Source organism: Macrosteles quadrilineatus, unplaced genomic scaffold (assembly GCF_028750875.1).
Source record: "Macrosteles quadrilineatus isolate MER2022 unplaced genomic scaffold, UCM_ALF_1.0 Scaffold_6__1_contigs__length_79288215, whole genome shotgun sequence".
NCBI lineage: Eukaryota > Metazoa > Arthropoda > Insecta > Hemiptera > Cicadellidae > Macrosteles > Macrosteles quadrilineatus.
The window spans coordinates 73,298,811-73,312,482 of record NW_026542599.1 but is presented as its reverse complement, the minus strand read 5'-3'; the positions used below and the strand labels follow the sequence as shown (position 1 = coordinate 73,312,482).

The 13,672-nt window shown below is 34.4% G+C and overlaps 2 protein-coding genes across 2 annotated transcripts in view; both read right to left on the bottom strand.

Moving 5' to 3' along the window:
- LOC128996931 (uncharacterized) overlaps window positions 1-13,672 on the bottom strand; it is a 324,176-nt gene that overhangs the window by 15,351 nt on the left and 295,153 nt on the right. The gene's annotated exons all lie outside the window — the stretch shown is intronic.
- Window positions 6,341-12,806, bottom strand: LOC128996927 (uncharacterized). The gene is made up of 7 exons (XM_054422464.1): window positions 12,705-12,806; window positions 12,300-12,329; window positions 11,610-11,797; window positions 10,359-10,497; window positions 9,739-9,894; window positions 8,127-8,299; window positions 6,341-6,510 (listed from the first exon to the last, which is right to left on the bottom strand). The coding sequence occupies exons 1-7, from the start codon at window positions 12,793-12,795 to the stop codon at window positions 6,400-6,402; spliced, it is 888 nt and encodes a 295-aa protein (XP_054278439.1). The 5' UTR covers window positions 12,796-12,806; the 3' UTR covers window positions 6,341-6,399.

Below are 13,672 nucleotides of genomic sequence, written 5' to 3'. Positions count from 1 at the left end.
AAAGAGGCCGCCAACCTCAAAAAAAAAGGGGAAAAAAGCCACTCTTTGGATCCATAGGGGCCCAAATATACCACCCAAAACTCAAACTCAAAATGTTGACAGAAAACATAATTTCCCCATATATAGGGGGGCGAAAGTAAACATAGAGGTTCTATATGCGAGGTTATTCAAAGTTTTCAAAAATTATTTGAGACTTCAACTAACAAATTCTTAAATACTCTGTTTACAGGAAATTACGTTTCAGTCAATCTCACTGGAGTTCGTTCAAGGATTCTGGGACTCCACATTATACACAAGTGATTAGGCAAAATGGTATTAAACACAAAATACTTCAGAATGTCAACAAAGAAGACTAAAGGCAAGTCATGGTTCCTAAAAGGTTTTGAAAGCCAACATAAACACTAAGAATCGCAGACGCCAATTTGCATGTTTAACGAAGTAAAAGGTTGTGCAAATTTTACTTTTGTTTTGTTTCATCACACATGACTAGCACCTAGATTATAGTGTCAAACTGCTGATTTATAAACTTTTGTTTGTTTTAGCATATTTTTACGTAGTCGACATGATGGCCTGATTGAATGTTTAGTCTGAAATGTATTTGTTTTTTAGCATTATAGACCAGGTATCCCTGAACTCATTACCGACCTTTTAGGGTATTATTTTTAGACCAAAAACAAACTAAAACATCACGTAAATAATTTCCAAAACCTAACATTTACCTATATTTGTATATCCAATAGTCAAAGCCTATACGAAACCAGAACATGAAGGCTTATCATCTGCTAACTGTATTGACACACCGTCGTTCCCGTGATATATTCTGAAAGATGTATTAATAGTGTGTAAATTTTTAGCAAAGCCACGTCTACCTTTATTCATCTCTTCATGCGCAATTTCTTCTAGACTGCTGAATCAATCGTTCTTAAATGGACGGCACATTGAGCACTAGTAGGGGTATCTATGACAAATTTTAGAGTTATCCTGTTTGTTGAAATATTTTATATCCGTATTTGTTTAACATTAACGTCAATAAAATGTTTTGAAACCTGATGATTCTTTTATAAACGCCCTGTATTTTAAAATTGAGTCGATAATTTTTAAAAAAGCATTGAAATAAATCTGATGCTATTAATTGAAGCTTTAGTATGTTATCTTTCTAGTTTTTAAATTCAAGTTGTAGCTCTAAGTTCAGTATTTACTAAATTTATCCGAAAGTAACAATACAAAAGTACCTTTTTTATCGTCCCAGTTTCCTTTACAACCTGTAAACAAGCATAATGTTTAAATCTCTTTAAAAACTGAGGACTTAAGGATTAAAATAATTCACTACATAAAAGAACAACTCAAAGGAATATTTTTTTGTACAGTGCAGATCCATTTAACTTCACCTTATAAATTACTGATTTTAAAATGAGGTCTTAAATCAATCTTAGAGAACCCCCATAGTGTATAATTGAATGCATCATTCAAGGCATTGATTTATTTCAATGTCCTATTTAACTTAGATACTAAAAAACCCACATTATTATTGCTAGTCGACTTTATGACTAACAATTAATTGTTAGAAATACAAAGAATCATACAGCTATTCGAACTAGTTTAGCAATAATTTGTCTTCCATAACTCACACAATGAAACTTCGGTTTCAAGATAAGTCCGCTTTTTTTAGAAATAAATGTCATTACTACCTAAAAAATATATGAATTATATTAGTAAAAAGGTTTTAAAAAAGTTCTAAACGATCAATCAGACTTATTAGAGCTGAAACCATCCAGTAAACAGCTAATTAGAGAAAAACAATTAATTTTGTTATGTATCCTTAATAAAGTAAAGTATTTTTTTGTTGGTTTATGGAAATATTAATTCATGTTGAGAAAGGTTTTATACCAGCCAATAATTCATCAATCAAAATTGCTGTGTAAAAGCCAGCAATTTGAAAGCAATAGTAATATACAGGCCATAAAGTGGCTGATTGTTCCTTTATTTAAGCTATATGAATGTAATTAAACGTGTGAACCAATACAATTAGACAGTCTAAAGTCTTTCATCGAATGACGTCCAAAAACAGATCTTCCAAATGTAATAGCAATTTTAATTTCCACAGTTTACGTCAATAATATGAGTCAGAGTAAATCGTAACACTTTGCAGCTGATTGTGTAACTTCATCGGCAGCATAAATGATTACGGTTGTTTGTTCAGTTGGTTTTAAAGGACTTTTTTTCTAATACCAATATTGCATGTTACAAAATATTTCAAAATGCACTATATTCCATAGTCAAAATGTTGTAAGAAAAGTGTTTAAGACATTAGATTACTCTTCAAACTGCAAGATAGCTGCCTATAGTCCAGTCAATCCGTTGTAAAAATCAACCATACGTGGACAAAATTGGCGTCCAAGGAATTTTGTCTGAAATTTATGTTTTTTGGGGTGCTGAATCCGAATCTGAAGTTGTCCAACAAATATTTCTTGAGCGTTCCGAGATATTCGCAAAAAATAGCAACATTTTAGCACTTTTTTCAGTTTTTATATTATAAGTCGAAAACTATGAATTCTAGCGAATTTTACCCTGTTACAGAATGGAAGGTGACAAAATTTCCTTCAAAATGCACTATTCACACTTGAAAATCGATTAGAAATAACCTCCGCTAGAGTGCATTGAAAATTGGTTACTTTTCTGAATTTAAAAAAATTCAAGCTTTTGCTCTGGTTTTAATTATTATCAGCAAACACCCACACCCTTCCACCCTATAACTATCTCAACCCGAATTCCCCCCATCAAAACACACCCCCCTCCACCTAATGTACCATTCTTCCCCCCTCATTCCACAGCGTTCTTTCTACTTTTCTTGGGCGGAATTAATAATGTTAGAGAGGTAGGTTTCCATGGTTATCATTAACATGACAAGGCAGTTGTTATCATTAACCCAATGACACTACACCAAAGAATGCCTATAATACATCAGTCTGAAAACGAGCTAAAGGAATCCTTGAAATTCAAGCTAAGTCCGTATCCTTCGTCAATATTTCAAGAAGGATCCACGAGGAAAGGAAAGAAATCGAGCCTCTACAAATCTTTCTATTATATGCCCGATTCTAAAATACCAAGACACCCAAAATGTTATATATAGAGGGTTTATACTGCACAAGGTGGTTTGAGAAAGTAACCGGATTTCATTTATACAAAGTTATTTAAAATTACTGTCTTGTATACCTTGTACCTTAGGTCGTCCAGGTGTCTGACGGTTTCCCCGTATAAGGCTAATAAGAATGACTCTCCTGGCTGAGTCCTGTTTAAAGGTGAAGTCATGGGAAGGTGTCCTAAAAAGAGCTAGCTGGGAAGACAGATGGGGGTGTTTGTCCAGCACCTTCAAACCCTTAGCCTTCCCCACTAGATTAGATGCTGAGCCCACTAGTAGCATCAGAAGGTCGATACCTTCTCCGACAACATCAGTGACTGAACTGCTTTGAGCAGACAGATCGATGGCTGTATTGATGTACACGTACATGTGTTGTGATAAGTAGATATATGAAACGATTCTTATTTCGATCATTCCCCAAGAAATGTCTTTGAGAAACATCTGGTTTAATTCCTTTTTTAAACAGCACTTCCACAGAGTGTTTTTGATGGACCTTCTCAAACGTTTAGCTTGTTTATAATCGGGGTACCCGTCAAAAGATACCACGGGGTTGGAGTAGTGCCGTTTTATTTATCTTATGAAAGAGCACCAACCTCAACAAAGGTCCAGTTATTCTCCCAAACCACCTTGTGCAGTATAAACCCTCCATATATAACATTTTGGGTGTCTTTTGGTATTTCAGAATCGGGCATATAATAGAAAGATTTGTAGAGGCTCGATTTCTTTCCTTTCCTCGTGGATCCTTCTTGAAATATTGACGAAGGATACGGACTTAGCTTGAATATCAAGGATTCCTTTAGCTCGTTTTCAGACTGCTGTATAATAGACATTCTTTGGTGTAGTGTCATTGGGTTAATGATAACAACTGCCTTGTCATGTTAATGATAACCATGGAAACCTACCTCTCTAAGATTATTAATTCCGCACAAGAAAAGAAGAAAGAACGCTGTGGAATGAGGGGGAAGAATAATATAGTACATTGGGTGGAGGGCGGGGGGTGTGTTTTGATTGGGGGAATTCGGGTTGAGATAGTTATAGGGTGGAAGGGTGTGGGTGTTTACTGATAATTATTAAAACCAGAGCAAAAGCTTGAATTTTTTTAAATTCAGAAAAATAACCAATTTTCAATGCACTCTAGCGGAGGTTATTTCTAATCGATTTTCAAGTGTGAATAGTGCATTTTGAAGGAAATTTTGTCACCTTCCATTTTGTAACGGGGTAAAATTCGCTATAATTCATAGTTTTTGACTTATAATATAAAAACTGAAAAAAGTGCTAAAATTTTGCTATTTTTTGCGAATATCTCGGAACGCTCAAGAAATATTTGTTGGACAACTTCAGATTCGGATTCAGCGCCCCAAAAAACATAAATTTCAGACAAAATTCCTTGGGCGCCAATTTTGTCCACGTTGGATACGGATTGACTACTAGTCCAGCTATGATTTTCTCTTCCCTAGGGATATCTGCTACCTGAAAAGTGGTTTGGTGTTCTTTACATTTCAATAGTGGGAAAAAGGGTTCCAGTGACAGGAGGCCAGGGATATTTTGCAGTTTAAATCCACACTGTTCTATAGTATCTATTCTATAGATCTACTGTATATCATATTAAAAGTATACGGAAAATGTATGAACGAACGAATTTTATTAATTTTTTTCTTAAATAATATCTCTTATCCAGAAATAGGACTAAAACACCGTATTTACGTATCAAAACTAGTTAGTTAATTTATAGGAAGCTTTTAAATACTCCAAAAATATATTCCACTTATATCCAATTCACCTCCTAGTAGCTGGATTACAGGACCACACCACCCGTCCTAGTGAAACAAAATATCAAACGACCCCAATACAGTCAGTCGAACAGTTTCGTCAATGGGAATCCTACAAATTCCCTTGTTGTTTAAGGAAATACAAGAGAATACAAATAAGACGTTAAAACTATTCCTTATATTGTATTTTAATAGCATTTTCCCATGTTAGATACAAGTGAAAAACTCAAGCTTAAAACTCATTCGCTGGAGCACTTGTAGGGCAAGCATACCAGTATGGCCGTTAAAATTGATATTGTTTAGTAGGAACTAAACAAACTCAAGCTTAAACGACCATATAGCCTACTGTACGCCTCTGATAGGAATTAGAACAAGTATTAAAATGTATTACTAGGTGTGCGAATAAAAAGTTTGCAAAAAATCCTATTTCAAATAGCTCTACGCTCTCTCCGGTCAAAGATGTCAGATATTATTATCTTAGATTAAACTTACTGTTGATAAGCCCAAGCGTGATGAGAAAACGTGTGAAATAGCTCGTCATGTTGTAGAGTGAGTATAACATTGAAGCTATTAATGTGTTTCTCCCTCCAATATAAACAGCTGTTTTGGGTCACCAACAGCTGATTACCTAAACACTACAGCTGACACATATCACTGAACATCACTGAACTTTACAACTACTGATCTATAACGGATTTATTCTTTGTAACCATCGATATATATCGATGTTTGTAACAGACTGCTCAAACCCGGGTTATATGTATATCTTCATTTGCCCCAGTTTCAGTAAACTAGAATCCTTATTTGATAGTCCAATACAAATGTCATCTGGTTCAGGAGATAGGTTTAACTTCAACATGTTTTTTTGTAAGGGTGTGCCAAAATTGCCACGACGTTTTACGATTATAATCTCAGAATCAATACTGAAATTGCCACGACATTTATGATTATAATCTCAGAATCAATTATGAAATTTCCACAGCAGCCAGTCAAACAGGGGGAAACGGGGAACTTATATTTCCCCTATCTTTTCTCCTTCGTTTTCTTGTCCTTATGCCTAACTTGACAATTTAACATTTCCATCTAAATTGACAGAAATTATTTTAAAATTTAGTATTTATAAATTTGGATTTATTTTTAATGTTTTATTATTAACTTTTATGGGTGATAAGACTGTTGGAGCTGTCAATAAACTGAACATAATTTATACTTAAAACGTCAATTCTATTTTATACTTAAAAACACGTATCCTATTTTATGTATTAAATTACATTGTTATTGCACCAGTCATACGATGCATACCTACACATTCGTATAGATAACATTTTTAGTAAATATAAGTGAACTTTAAAACCCAATGATAAAATATAGTTTATCGATTTCTCTTACAATAGTAATGCTCCAGAATGTCGTATAATACAATGTTAAAGGAAACAAAAAGTTGTATATGTAGAAATATAGGCTGGTTATATTTTTTAGAACATTTTTCAATCACACAACACAATTGAGTTCGCTGAATTGGCGGAAGTATATGTGGAGCGAGATGGTTCCATACTTCCCGACCCAATCTTTGAGGCAAGTAGGTCCAGATGGTACAATAAACTGTAACAGAAAAAACATTGATTATTCAAAATTGAAAATTACTTACATACCTACTTAAAATCACTTACATACTTGTCCTAAGACTTTTCTACCGGGCTTATTTTAAGTTTTACATATGTCAGCCTTAACCTCATTGTTTCAGGGGAGCGAGCTGGTCTAGTGGTTAGCGTGCGGGACCTCGGTTCCAGAGGCCACGGGTTCAAATCCCACCAAATCACCAATGGATGTTATCCATGTGATAATGCCGCAACCACTAGGTCTAGCCTGAAGGAATGTGAAAAACAATTCCGGGCTCGTGTCTAGCGTCCTAGGACAAAAAAAACCTCAATGTTTCAAATTAGCACACTCAAAAACTGTAAATTATACAGACATCTAAAACATCTATACGAAATAGTACTCTAAGTGTGGAACACTTTACTCTCTATCATTGCATTATGGCTATAAACTTCAGTTCTTTGCGATGAACCTCTGCAGCAAATCTGTTTCTCGCAGTCAAAAATTTGCCACTGACCTTATCATGTATGCGGTGGGAGATTCATTCATTTTCCAAATGTTCTAGACACACAGAAAAGTGAAATGCTATAGTGCTGCAAATGTAGCCGTTCTGTTCACAAATTATGCATGTAAGTGGCTAGGTGCCTCGTTGCGGCGTATACGGGAACTAAGAACCAACACTCACTGACACGCACCACAAACGGCCCTTACTTAAAAAAATATTCTCGTACAAATTTAATTCTGTTTATATGAATTTGCATTAAATTCGTCGATGTTATGTAGGAGATTGTAGCGGAAATTATGACTGTTACAAAAAGTTGTGAAGCCGTTTCAGAATCTATAATCTGATCCAGTACGAGTTTAGAATGTAGCCTACGGTACCTAAAACGATAGATTAACATACTCCCCTAGTAGATTTCCCATTCTTATGGAACAGCTGAAGCCAATATTATCGTTAGTTCTGTCCGGTGCACTGTAGAGGTCGTGTTTATTTTACAATAATTTGTTTCTTGTAATTACAGTAGTTTAAAACCCCGTTTAACCAAATAAAACGATATAATCATAAACACTAAATATACCTATAGTTATATAACCAAATAGTAAACACAAATCATAAAATCAACTCTAAAATTATAGAAACATGATTTTGTTGACACTAGCCACCTGTGTCACCGGACATGAACTAGACACGAAAAACGAGCTTCAACATTTACAATGGGATGGGAGGTAAAACGTAGCAAGATATTACACAAACAGAGACAAAGCTAGAAAATCTCACAGAAAACTGTATATCCAATAGTCAATAATAGTAGTCAAACAAACAACCTTGACATAAAACAATGCATAGTAAACCAGGTAAAAAGAAGACAATAGACACGTCTGCACAACATTCTCAAACGATAGCATTGTTGTAACACCATAGGAACTTTGTGTTTTTACAATCACGATGGAAAATTCCGACAGTGATCTCTTTAAAAAAAAATACAATCATCATCACCAAAACATGATTTCATTTTTTGTGGAAGAATATTTGGATGCCTAAGTGAGCAATTTCCCAAATTACAGAGGTACTTATCCCAAAATTACAGAGGTACTAATCCCAAAATTACAGAGGTACTCACATCGATCGCTTCTCTTGGCGGGCTTTCAAACCAGGGTTTTCCGAATTCAGCGTCAAATGTGCCGAATGGGATCAACCCCAATCCGACGAGCTCATATTTGTTGTAGAGAAGAAACACGGGATGGTGGTTTTCACACTTCATCTCAGGCGACATGTTGTAGAAGTAGTGGCGACCTGGGGAAGCACGAGTGGAAAAACTTAGTGACATTAAGGGTGAAGGTCGGATTTGGACCTAGAGTCCACCCCTTCCCAGTAAACTAAGAAGTTCCAAAGTAAAAGGCGTATTTTATGTATTTTTGTCCATTAGGCTTCAAACACAATTTTATATTGAACTTTGACCCAAGAGAGCAGATCTTCGTAGAAAAACTAAGCGTTGAATAAAAAGAAACCATAATGAAAAAATAGGATTCAGGAATCTTCAAATTATCCTATGGCTTTTCAAATAATGAGCATTGAAATACTCATCTATTTTTTACTCCTTAAAGAAATACAAAGCTGCCAAGAGACTGCGTTTGTTTTCAACTTTCTTTATTTGAGCTTTTTCTACACGTTCCATCCTCTATGTAAGCGTCTATGAGTATCTCAATACAGTATAATTTTATAATATGATATTGCTCATATGGGGACCATGGTCATGTCTTTGACATCTCCCAAAAAAGCAATATCTATTCTGTCAATCCAAGATGCTACAATCATAGCAAAGGAGTCCAAATAATATTTTGTGTTGGTTACTACTAAGTTTGATAGGTTATAAGGGGACTATGGTCAAATTGGTCATTTCTTTGACATGTTCCAAAAAAGCAATATCTGTTGTCAATCCAAGATGCTACAATCATAGCAAAGGAGTCCAAATAATATTTCGTGTTGGTTACTACCAAGTTTGATAGGTTATAAGGGGACTATGGTCAAATTGGTCATTTCTTTGACATGTCCCAAAAAAACAATATCTGTTGTCAATCCAAGATGCTATAATCATAGCAAAGGAGTCCAATAATCTTTTGTGTTGGTTAATACAAAAGACTACTACTAAGTTTGATAGGCTATATGGGGACTATGGTCAAATTGGTAATTTCTTTGACATGTCCCAAAAAAGCAATATCTGTTGTCAATCCAAGATGATACAATCACGGAGGAGTCCAAATACTCTTTTGTGTTGGTTACCACTAAGCCATCAAGTTCGATAGGTTATAGCATTGACTAACCAACACAAGTAGACTTCTCATCCCATTGTAAATTTTGAAGCACGTTTTTCGTGTCTAGTTCATGTACGTGACACAAAGGCGCTAGTGTCGACGAAACTTTGTTTCCATTATTTTAGGGTTAATTTCATGATTTGTGCTTTACTGTTTGGTTATATAACTAGGGGACAAGTTATTGTTTATGGTAAGATCGTATTATTTGGTTAAACGAGGTTTTAAATGGCTGCAATAACGGGAAACAAATTGTAAACAAAACACGACATCTACATAAACCGTACAGAACTAACAATAAAATTGTCTTCAGCTGTTCCATAAGGATGAGAAATCTACTAAGGGAGTATGTTTTATCTATGGTTATAGGTATCAATGTATTTAATTTCGCTTATTCGTCACTTAGGTATAAATTTATCTCACCCATTCCTGGGAAGCAAGCTTGTTTTGTAAACTTTGTGTCCTTCATTCCCTCTTCGTTTCTGGGCATTTCAGTCCAGGTTTTCCCGTCCATTTGGATGTACACTCCGGTTCCAACGGGTTCTGTGCGAGTAGCAGGTCCTCCGGTTTTGAGGATGTCTGTAATTAAAAGAACAATTGAGGTTACAAATTTAGGTATATTCGCAGACATAACGTTTCTTTCTTGATTTTATAAATACATTTAAATAAGACGCGATACTTTGAAGATGGGTTTTAAAGTCTATATAGAGTTTTATGTATCTCTATAGAATAGAGTCCACGAATTGCATTTTTTTTAGGTTGGCGACCTCTTACATAGACTAATCTGTCAAATAACTGGTCCGGAAGCACTATAACCAAAACCAAATAAAATTCTTGCTAACCTCTGCCAGTCTAATATACAATTTACACAGATATCTTTATAGTATCAGTTTTCCCCTACAACGAATTATTGTGTGATCAATAGGTTTTTTTTTTGCTCTTGTTTTGGAAGAACAACCAAAGAACTAAACTCAAGACATACCTATAAACTTCAACAATCAAGCATACTTCATAAATCAAGCTATAAACTATACTTTTCATACCTGGGTGAATAAACAATACATCGATGTAATATAATTCTTTGCCCAACTCGTTTCCCTTCTTGAAAATAGGCTTGTCCTCGTAAGAGTAAGGGAATGTTTCCCCTTTGGGAGTTTTTTTGGCAATCTCGTCATTGATGTACTGAAAATGTTAACAGTTGTTTAATATATGATAATTGTTTAACGTGTTTTTATAAATAATATTGAAGTATCTTGTTCACTTTTTGGCATAATACAGCTACCTTTTTGAAATTCACATTTGGAAACAGGATAAGCAGTTTAGATTTATTTTTTGTATAAGTCAAGCCACTATGCGTGCTTTTTCCTAATGGTTCGTTCTTTAAACGGTTTATGAAAATGTCGTATTAAGTCGCATAAATGCGTATGTTAAAAAATTCTGTTAAAGTTAATTTATGATTTTAGTTTATGAATGTTAGAACAGTAGCTATGCAATATCAATTTTTCTCACTATTTCAAAACTTTTTAAAGGTCTATTTCGGAAATAACTTAGAAACTTAGCATGACTTGATTACTAGATTACCAAACACTTTAAACACGGATTATTCACGTATTGAATTTCAAGTTTCTAGTTATTACGTTTTGAAATGGTGGATTAAAATCTTCAAACTAATTACCTAGATAGCTGCTTACGTCAAATTTAAAATAAATCTATTTAGTTTTGCCCACTAAATACTTGCATTAATCTTGAGATTTCTTATTCATAGTAATTTTTAAATAAAAGGTCAAACGTTTACTATGATACTGTTGTCGCTGCAGTGCTTTGGCTACTATGGTTTTATAGTAAATTGGTTACCATGGTTACATACGTACTATCATTACTACGGTCACTATAGTTCAATGTCACCATAATTAATATGATAAATATGGAATTATGGTTACTATCGTACTATTTTTACAATAGTCACTATGGAACTATGATGCTGTGGTTACTATAGTGCTATGGTTACTATGGTTTTACTATCTTTACTACGGTGCTATGGTCACTATGGTGCTATGGAGACTATGGTACTATGGTCACTATGATCACTATGGTACTATGGTTACTATGATCCCTATAGTTACTATGATAACTATGGTTACTTTGATGACCATGGTTACTTTGATCACTACTGTTACTTTGATCACTATGGTTACTATCGCACTACAGTTACTATGGCATTATGGAACTTTCGTTCATAGGATACTTTGATAGCTAAGATAACCATGGTACTGTTTTCAGTGTTGTTTTCTCACCGCTACTCTTAGTCCGCAGATGTTTTCATAATCATCGTACATCAGCTGAACTCTTGGGTCATCTCCAGCAATATACAGTGATACCTTGTCAAAGTCCTCATGAGCCTTCAGGAACCTGTAGTCATTGGTGATCTGTCCCGTGGACAGCGGGATGTTGAACTTACCACTGACGGGGAACTCGTACTTCACTGCAATTGTCAGCTGATTAACACATGTGGAAAATAAGGTGTCAGTGAACACAATTAGGCACTTCATACATCGTTAAAATATTGTATTTCCAAGGGGAAATGAAAGAAGTATGTCTCACCCTTGTAAAAGATGCTTACTTGAAACTATCGAACTACGTAATCATTTATTAAGACATTAAAGGAGCTATTGCATCTAAATGGATCAGTTTTAACCTCATTTTCATTGAATTATAATTTAGCCACTCTCAGCGTGAAGAAGCTGAAAGTTTTCCCCTCATTGTTGTTACATTCATAGGTTATGAAACGCCAAAGATACCATACCCTACAATTAGTTATCCTTTGAGTTGGTCAGGATTGAAAGTCTTCGGATTCAACATAAATCAGTTTATCAGTTATTTTTATTATATTATGTCAGTTTATTTTTGCGTTCATTAACGAATATACACTACAGTACATTAGGAAACAAATCGCTTCAACTTATGCATACAACTAGCATACGTACGTTTCAAATCGGTCCATTTTACTCCACCACCTAAAAAAAAAACAAATCAATCGTGGTTAAAGGTATAAGAAATATATAAAATATTTAACTGCCCTGTGAACAAAATATGTTCCAAATAATTACATTTTAAAGCGTGTCTTAAAATAAGGTTGTTTATTAACATTCAACTACCTAATACTGTACAACTATGTGAAATTTGTAGTTGAGAACTTTAAACATGTTAAATTTACCTAATATTTTATTATTGTACATTGTGCAAGAGATTGCGGTCAGGTAGCAATAGAAGTAATTACATTTTAAATTTATAGGCTTTAACGGCTTTAAACAATCTATCTTGTGCAACCTGATTGGTAACTAAGATGTATGCTATAGTCGTATTTATGATATTACTTGCTAGAAACCAACCTTTTCCAAGCTGTGCTAAGTTCAACAGAGCTTCTGAATCAGCTGATAAAGCCAAAACTCCTAAGACTGTAACAATCGCTGTTATCCACATTGTCACTAACCTCAATTCCAAAACTGTGATGACTTATAAGAGAGCTGTCTTGATTGAACAGATGTTTTTGTGTAAGTGTAAACACACATTTACACAGCTTTCATCACTAGACATCACTCTTGTGATTGAAAGCTACTATTTTTGCCTCTTGACAGAGCTTCGTTTGTAGAAAACTGTTTTGGTTCAAATCTATTTTAAAATAACATTCTTTAAATCTGTGAGAACGGTAGTTAACATTAGTGACCCTAAAATAACTAATAATTCTTTCTAATTACAAATTTAAATAATTAATCGAAACCAAATGTCTTTAAATAAATTACATAAATTTTGGCGTTTTGTGCTACATATTGTTTCTTGCTTCTTCAATCTATTGCTATTTACATATACTGGGTTATTGAAGATATTGAATATTTCTGATACCATATTATCTACCTATTAATATTAAAAATTAGAGTTCTAGTCTGAACATTTCTAGGTTCCAACTGTGAACTCCTCAACCATATTTCAACTAAGTTATGTTTGCAACATCGTATGACAACATACTGAACTTGTTTCCTACTTAGGTTCAACGTGAAGATGTCAACTCGCTCATCTCTGAAGGAGTTTCGTTTACAACTTGACTCTAATGTGCTTCAAGATAACTCGTCAACGTCAAAGCCAACGTCGGAGACTAAAGTTATGATGAGTTGATAAATTACTGGATAAAGTTTACTCAATATTACTGAAATCTTGAAGAACAAAATTTGTATGTGTTCGCATCCGCTAGTAAGTGGGCTACAGTAATACTAAATATACAGAAGGGGGATGAGAAAATTTTATAGTAATGTCAAACATGAAAATACTGAATTCCAGTTGTTGAAGGAGTCTTTCTGTTCAG